This window comes from Atta colombica, unplaced genomic scaffold (genome assembly GCF_001594045.1).
Source record: "Atta colombica isolate Treedump-2 unplaced genomic scaffold, Acol1.0 scaffold109, whole genome shotgun sequence".
Classification (NCBI taxonomy): domain Eukaryota; kingdom Metazoa; phylum Arthropoda; class Insecta; order Hymenoptera; family Formicidae; genus Atta; species Atta colombica.
This window is the reverse complement of record NW_017259194.1, coordinates 514,332-522,823: the sequence shown is the minus strand read 5'-3', so window position 1 is coordinate 522,823 and position 8,492 is coordinate 514,332. Positions and strand designations below refer to the sequence as shown.

Sequence of the window (8,492 nt, the reverse complement as noted above, 5' to 3'; positions counted from 1 at the left end):
TATTTTTATATAATAAATGATAGCATAAAAGAATAAAATAATCAATTATATATTATATCAATTATAATTTAATTCATGTAGATATTACGTAAGAATATTTACACGGAAAATAATGATCATTTTTGTCAATTGAAATTAAAAGGAACATTATAAGATACAGCTACTGTAATTAGATTAGAGATTTGGGACATTCCTTTCTAAAAAATTAATAAAGATAAAAAGATATAAGATGAACAGAATCATAGAATTATGATGAGAAATATAATAAACGCAATAAAAGTTGTGTAGCCTCTGGTGCAAAAACAGCGAAGATTATTTACAGATTATTATTTCGGGAAGGCAGAGTAGATATGCTAATTTATCTGCTTGTCTCAATCGTTTCCTTTTATTTTATACAAACTATAGCTTACGTTTCTATATTCTGATATATTCTAATACCCTATATGTATACAATCTAATTTAATTGTAATACACACATCTCTCAGTCTATTCTGTACATACGATCGGTGTAAAGGAAATCCTCGCTTGTCGCTTTGTGCACTCTATATAGATGTTTTAAAAGCCGATACAAAAAATCGACGGACATCTCGCCTCAATGACGCAACAGTACGCAACAATGTATTCCGGAAACGGACTGATTGCAATCATCGCTGTACTGAGAATATTTCGCAGCGTAACATCATCGTTGTTTGGGTCAATTTGTAATGTACCCTTATTTCAAGGTATATACCAATCTTAATAGTTAAGGTAACACGTATTATAGACCGTGTATTTAAAGTTGCTGCAAATGATGCAATCCCGTAATCATAAATAATTAATCATCTCGCGTAGAAACTACTTCGTATTATTCACAGAGAAAGGCGCGATATAAGATTCAAAAAATGGAATTAACATTCTTTTTCGGACAAATCGATTATATAATTATAAAGGCGTACATCACGGTTCATCCGTGATTCGTCCGCTGTCGGTATGAAATGAAATCCACAATTTTTCACAAAATAACAATCTAACAAAATAACACAGACGAGATACAGACGAATATTTTCATAATCGTGCGTATTAAGATAAAATGGGCATTCATATCTTCGTTCAATTGAATTTGGAGATGCGCACGCGCGCGTATGTGTGTGGAAGCACAAAAACAATTTTTTAATATGCATTGTGCAGTATTGTTTCTACTTGTGAACAGAAATTTCATAGATGTAGGTAAATGTAGACTGACTAGCGATGTTTTAGCATTTAAAAATATTTTGGCAAATACATATGAAAGCCACAACTGATAAAGAAATGTTTATCAATGTAAGATCGCTGTATCATAAGTCTCGCGCGATTATGCTATAATACTTTGCATCTTAAGTTCGCTCACTCGCTCGTTCGCTCGTAAATTATGCTCGAATAATGTACGATTTGTAATAGTTTGATAAAAAAAAAAAAAAAAAAAAAAAAAAAATTATTAATTATTAACTTTGCATCGCGAGTTGATAAATCGAGAGTCGTTATTATCGCAAACGCCCCGGAGCCTCGTGCGGAGCTAGCAGACGACACGAAGTGGGCTAGTGAATCCTAGGACGAAGAATGTCGTTTTCCTAGACACCAGCTTCCGTGTCAGTGGTACTGCCATGGTACTCCTGGGACTGAGAAAGGGAAAAAAGTGCATCCAGGCCTAATGATTCAACTGAATCTGGCGCGGATCTCGACTATGTTCAACACAAAAAAAAGACTGCCTCTTTTAAAAACTATAGTCGAATATATAACGAAACAAATGTAACAAAGGCGGAAAAGTGAAATCTTGTCGAATTAAATTTCACGATGTGGGATGTTTACATATGTTCGCATGCATATTTATTATATAAAACAAAATGTAAAATGTGGCCGATGTATACGATGATAATATACAGAATCCGATAATGTACATGTTCTTGTGAATTTTACAAAATTAAAAAAGGAGAAAAAACGGTATACATTATGTTTTTCCGAACACTTTTTTCCTTACCGATGCACTTTGATCGGCTTCTTTACAGTTGCTACAAATATAATCATCTTCCTCCGCAATTTCTGTACGATCCAATCCGACACAATGCATATGGAACCAACCTTCGCAGCCACCATCACACTGAACCCAATCAACTTCCTTACCTAAATAACAAATAAAATAAATACGTGCTGAAATATAGACAAAATAAAAATATAATTTAAAAAATAAATGAGGGTATAATCAAAAACTCTCAAATCAAATTATATATACAAAAATAACATTTATATAACATATTTGACATATACTATGTGATCAAAAAATTTACGTACACGATTATTGAGAATATAATGTTTATTATTGACATTATCCATTGTATATAGCACGACATATAAGTATTTTATATATGTATCATGTGTGTGTGTGTGTGTGTGTGTGTGTGTGTGTGTGTGTGTGTGTGTGTGTGTGTAGAGAGAGAGAGAAAACATTTATAACGTTTAGAAGGTATCATTAAAACCATGTTGTGAATATATAATTGTAGACAATATCCTTACCACTAGGCCGTAAGCAATTAACCGCCGCGCAATCATCCTCCTCATCCGAACTTTCTTGCTTAGTCTTCTTTGTGCGATTACCACCTCGTTTTCTAGGGCTTTCCTCACTTTCGCTTTTGCGTTTCATCTGCAATTCATAATTAACTGAAATTGAGCTGTTCAATGTTCGCGAAACTAAAAATTATCGATTGTCAGTCATTAAAAAATGTCTCGAATTCAAACTTCTTACACGTAATCGATTTATTGTTCACAAAATAGATCTACAATAAAATTAAATAATTTCATCATGAATATATTTTACGTGAAATGTAAATTTACTATGAAAATTTAATTTGATATTTCTAACAAAATGAATATTTTTATTACAAATTTTTAATACAAAAGATTTAATTCGAGACATGATTGTTATTTACATTATTGTTGAGGAATTAAGTACCTTTCGAGGTCCACGTTTCATAGGAACCGGTGAACTGCTCTGCCTCTTCTCCTTAGTGATAGGGCCGCTGCTTTTGCTACGTTTAATTACATTTTTCTCTTCAACTTTTTGACGTCCAACTTTCTTAAGTAATTCAAACTCCTCCGATTTCCTCTTTCTACCCCGTTTCTTCACATCTTTCACCTCCTGATTTGCTTGAACTTCTTCAAGCGATTTGTATTTTCGCATAGTGTTGTGGCTATTCATATAACTCAGTATACGCCAAATGTGTTGTGTTTCGTCTAAAGCAACTTCTAATAAGTCACCTTCCATCATAAGTTCTTCCAAACGCAATCTCGTGCTTGAAGATAATGTGCCGAATGACTCATTGTCACTCGATTGAGTTTTCCGCCGAATTTTCGAGACTGAAATAATACAAAATGCAATTATCTACTGATTAAATATTTTCAACATAATGCTTATATTTCATATCGCAATTCGAGAAACTTACTATACGAATATGCGTGTTCGTTACTATTGAAAGTACTACATGTTGGTTCATCATCCAGAGCAATAACATCGTCATCGTCGTCCTAAAGTATTAAAAATATTCATATATGTATATTTTGTTTTGTTATTTATAAATAACAATTGTTTGTAATGGATAAATTTATTGTAACTCATAATCAATACTCACAGCAGTACTAGGCGTGCTATCGTCCGAATGTACTCCGCTGAGGGGCGCGATAGCTTGCACTCTTTGATGCAGTTCAGGATTATTCGCTGCCTTTTTCAACTCGCTACTGATAATTTTTTCCGTTTTCTCCCTTGCCGCAGCTTCTACTAATTTTTGCGACATTACAGAAAGTTTTGCTAGTATCGATGAAACTTCGTCGGTAGACAATGCTTTCCTCGCTCGATCCTAATTAACATATGTTTAGCTAAAGACATTTGTTTAGACGATGAGAAAGATCATATTTGATGAGAATATCTACCTGCCAATTCATCGCACGTTCAGTTAAGCACTGCAACGCTTCTCCCTCCGGCAATCGGATCGGAATTTTTTGGAGACTCACTAAGAGAGCCAATATAGTTTCCAGACGAGGTCGTCGAGAACGTAGACAACATGGACACAAAAATTTCATATCCTTCGGCCCTGGCGATTTACCTTTGTACAGTGTCTTAGACAAAGGTACACAGTTTGCTGTGAAATAAAAATTCATACATTTTTATTAGATATTAATTAGAATTAGATAATAATATTTAGCTAGTTTCTGTTATTTAAACTGCTGTACTTACTGTGGAACCAATCTTTGCAAAGCTCGCACTGAAGCATAATGCCGAATCTCGGCCGCCGACAAACACAATACTTGGAATCTTCGGCTTCCGCTTTCATCTTCATTAAATTTCTCTCTCTTAAGCTTCTCATTGCTTCCATTTCGCGTTGTTCTGCAAGCTTAAAGGCAGCTACCACATTCGCCGAGTCACTGGAATCGTCCAATTTTGTATCACAAACACAAACAGCGCCTACGGATTCGTCGCCCTTGTTCTTCTTAGTTTTCATCGCCTGTACGCCGACGCCGATTCGCGGCGACAGAGCTTCCATCAGCGTATAGTGCGAATTTTTCCTCAAAAAAGTTCTCGCGGTCCTTTCTTTCCATGTTTTCGCCTCCAAGAGAATAGATTCCAACGTTGGAAGATCATTTAGATGCAAAGGGATATTTCTTCCCTTTCTTAACAAGTCATCCAATGTATCGTAATAAGGAAAGTTTTCTCTTGCTCGTGTATCATCAAACAATTTCGTCCAATTCTTTGCTTTGTTCAGTACATCTTGAAGAGTATCCAAACTCGGTAAATACGCTTCAACTTCATCTGCTTCGTGAATAAACTCCTCTACAGCTGCAATGGTTCGTCTATTTTTGGTGTTAAGAAACACTTTGGCTTTTTCTTCCCACTTATCGATTGCCTTTGTTAACGCGTGCAATTCTGACAATGTATTTTCAATACTGACATGAGGTGGTATTGTCATGCCTTTTTCGATTAACTTAATCACCTCTTCACGACTAACAGATTTTGGATCATCTTGGAGAGATTTTACTTCATCTAGCCACTGTATTTGTGTCAATTTCTGTAAAATAAAATAGATTTTATTAAAACAAATTTTTTCTGATGAAAAAATTAAATGTACATCTATATATGATTACATACTTGTTTCAATCGTACTAGTTGAGGTAATTCAATACAGATAGAATCACCAAAATCAATGCATTTCTCTAATTTCTCAATGTCGCAATCTTCTTTGGATTCCAATTCTGCTGCATCTTTTTGAAATTGTAATACTTGATCGAGTATAAATTTTACACCATCTGATTCCTTAAGTTCACAGCATAGGTTGGTTATTTCCTTATAGAAAAGTGTTAATTCTTCTACAGTGAGTTTATACTTGGTATCAACTGTCTGCCTAGTTCTATAAAAATGAGAATTTTATGAAAACAAATAGCAATATTTATAATACAAAATATCGCAATAAAATCTTTACTAACCTTGTGCGTTGTTTATTGTTTAATAGCTGTTGTGCAACGCTCGCACATTTCTCAGCATCTTGCACAGCGGTTGTTAAAGCTGTCAATAACTCACTTTCGGGGAATTTTTTGTTCTCAGCTTCATTCAGAAGTTCTTTCAACTCGTTTAATTCAATTTTATCATTCTTAGGATCCATCGCTTCTCTCACTTTGGCTACCCACGAGTCAAATGACTCAGCTTTCAATTTTAATTTTTGCAACATGATAGGTAATTCGTCTAACGTATATCGATAACGCAGCGTATGCTTCTCTGGTGGACACGTACATAAATCAGCAAAGTGTCTCAGACAAACTAACTGCGAGCTGTGGCACGAACATGTAACCGCACTCAAAAAACAAGTAGTCTTGCATGCTTCGCACTGTCTCTCGTCATCTGGTAGAAGCTCGAAAGCCTCGCGTTCTGCCTCAGTCACACCCTGAACAGAACAAGTTATCCAAGTTCATACACAAATACGATAAATCTATCTCCATTACACTTTAGCAATTTTTCAACGAAACAAATGACGCGCAGATAACACGTTAAAAGAAATATTGATTTAAAAATCGTATTTCACCGAGACGCACACGTATGCACACGTATCCATTTCCAGAAGGAACACAAATGTAACGCTCTGCAACGTCCTGCTTCGAGGATATGGCGCACAAACACGTGCTTCTAGAAAGTTGTACGAAACAGACGCGAGAAACCAAGTTGCGCGTTTAGCATCATGGCACACAAGACTTGGAAAACATAACCTTTTTACTCACCTATATGTAAGTTATATAACTAGAATAAAGGCGAAACGAATAAGCATCAGTCAGTCAAGGCCAAGCGCCACGACTACGACTCTCGAGAATGCAACGATAACAGCAGGTTCGACGGAATCAGCAATAATGAAAATACGTGGCGACATTAATTACGTATCTAACGTGGACAGGCGGTCCAATGGCAATGCAAGCTCTGAATGGTTCATGGTTGGTGGCTAGCGCGAGGGGCACGCCGCAGCCACAGCCACACGATGTGTGTATATACGAATTTTGCCGCGCGGGCGGCGCGGCGGGTCGCGTCGCGTCACATCGCGTGTGCATATGTGTGTTCACGTGTAGTGGCGCGTGCGCGCGTTCTTGGCACATAACGTACTACTTGGCCTAAATATATTGACCTTTCACGACAAAACAGTATTGCCAGTATTCACACATTAGAACTTATTCCTTAGAAACAAGATCGTATTCATATGCCAGAGTTTTCAGCACAGATTCTATCGATTTTTAGCGCAGAAAACTAACTTTTATACATACTCAACTATATAGAATTAATGTTACATTTACATTAAATACGGAATATGAATATGAAATATTTTTTTCATTATATCATGAAAAATAGAATATTTTATTTACATTTTGAATCAATAAATAAATTATATTGTTGCGTTCAGCAACAATAGTAGCAGTTAAAGAATAAAAATATAAAAGTCAGAGGTTCATTGTAAAACAATTTTGATATTAAATATTAAAAAAAATATTAAAAAGATATTAAATATTTAAAAATAACAAATAATAAATTTTCATCAAAAGAGTGTCATAAAATGTTACAAGTTTTCATGTTTAGAAATGTAATGTATTAAATATTGTTGTATAAATTATATAACTCTTACCCATTCTAGCAAATTTTTCCGTAATTTTTTCTCATCCTCCACCATTTGCAACATGTCGTGATACGTGGCGGTTGCGACTCCGATATCTAATGAATCTGGATCCAATGACATTTTACAAACTAGCTCATCATGGGAAAACACACAGAATCTTCTTAAATTTGAATAATGCGTGATGCAATCTCGTCCAATCTTAAGCTGATAAAAAAGAAACAATTTATAGTGTATTTGTACAATTTGTATACAATCATGATATACAGAGTGTCCCAAAATAATCGCCAAATATTTTATAGGCAGATAGAGCGAATTAAACTGAGTTGAACAGTCCTCTACCATTTTGCAATTTTCGCAATAGTTAACAAAATATTAATTACCAAAAATTGCCGAAAATTGGGCTTCAATAATTTTTTATTCAAATACTATCAATTTTACAGAAAAATTGTAAGAGACAAAAATTGTTTATTTTCTTCTCATAGAGCTCTAGGAATTTTTTCAGAATTTTTTATCAACTTTTTAATACTGTGTGTATATTTTCTTATTTTTACCAACAGAAATATCGTATTAAAAAATTATTCTGAAAAAATTCTTAAAGTTCTATGAGAAGAAAATAAATAATTTTTGTCTCTTGCAATTATTCTGTAAAATTGATAGTATTTGAGTAAAATAGTTAGTGATTTTCGGCAATTTTCGGCAATTTTTAGTAAATGTTTAATGTTTTGTTAACTGTTGCAAAAATTGCAAAATGGTAAAGGACTTTTCGAGACTCAGTTTAGTCCGCTCTACCTGTTCATAAAATATTTGATCATTATTTTAGGACATCCTGTATATGTAAAGTTTATAATTTGAATTTAAATAAAAAATAATACTATAAAATGGCTCAATAATAATAAATAAACATTAATAACAATAAGGGCTACAAGCCAGATTTCAATATATGTATTTAAATTTTAAACAGACATTTCGACTTTATCGTTAGATCATCTTTAGTGTATACATAGATGACCTGATGATAAAGTCGAAATGTCTGTTTAAAATTTAAATATATTGAAATCTGACTTGTAGCCCTTATTGTTATTAATGTTTATGAATTTAAATTGAATGTTCTAATACTTCAATTGCTTTTATTTTATTCGTATTTGAACGAACTCGAATATATCATAATTTATATACCCAATCTGCAGGTGCAAAATTGACAGCTTCTGCAAAGTTGTAACCCTGATTAAAGCCTGCGTGGTATGCTCTCGGAAATGTCACAACAAATTCACCTGCATGTTGATCTGTTCTAAATACTGGTACTCCTGTTAAATAATTACAAAATTATATCAATTATAAACTTAG

At 34.0% G+C, this 8,492-nt stretch overlaps 1 protein-coding gene across 1 annotated transcript in view; it reads right to left on the bottom strand.

The window, feature by feature from the left end:
* Window positions 1-295: 295 nt before the first annotated feature.
* LOC108693446 (lysine-specific demethylase lid) overlaps window positions 296-8,492 on the bottom strand; it is a 15,892-nt gene continuing 7,695 nt past the window's right edge. The window contains exons 7-18 of the mRNA XM_018202393.1: window positions 8,325-8,452; window positions 7,158-7,352; window positions 5,485-5,939; window positions 5,150-5,408; window positions 4,241-5,069; window positions 3,937-4,145; window positions 3,639-3,863; window positions 3,453-3,534; window positions 2,963-3,366; window positions 2,527-2,653; window positions 1,994-2,136; window positions 296-1,634 (exon numbers count right to left, since the gene is read on the bottom strand). Coding sequence (XP_018057882.1) covers window positions 1,587-1,634; window positions 1,994-2,136; window positions 2,527-2,653; window positions 2,963-3,366; window positions 3,453-3,534; window positions 3,639-3,863; window positions 3,937-4,145; window positions 4,241-5,069; window positions 5,150-5,408; window positions 5,485-5,939; window positions 7,158-7,352; window positions 8,325-8,452 — 3,104 coding nt within the window. The 3' untranslated portion in view covers window positions 296-1,586. The remainder of the gene's footprint in view (window positions 1,635-1,993; window positions 2,137-2,526; window positions 2,654-2,962; window positions 3,367-3,452; window positions 3,535-3,638; window positions 3,864-3,936; window positions 4,146-4,240; window positions 5,070-5,149; window positions 5,409-5,484; window positions 5,940-7,157; window positions 7,353-8,324; window positions 8,453-8,492) is intronic.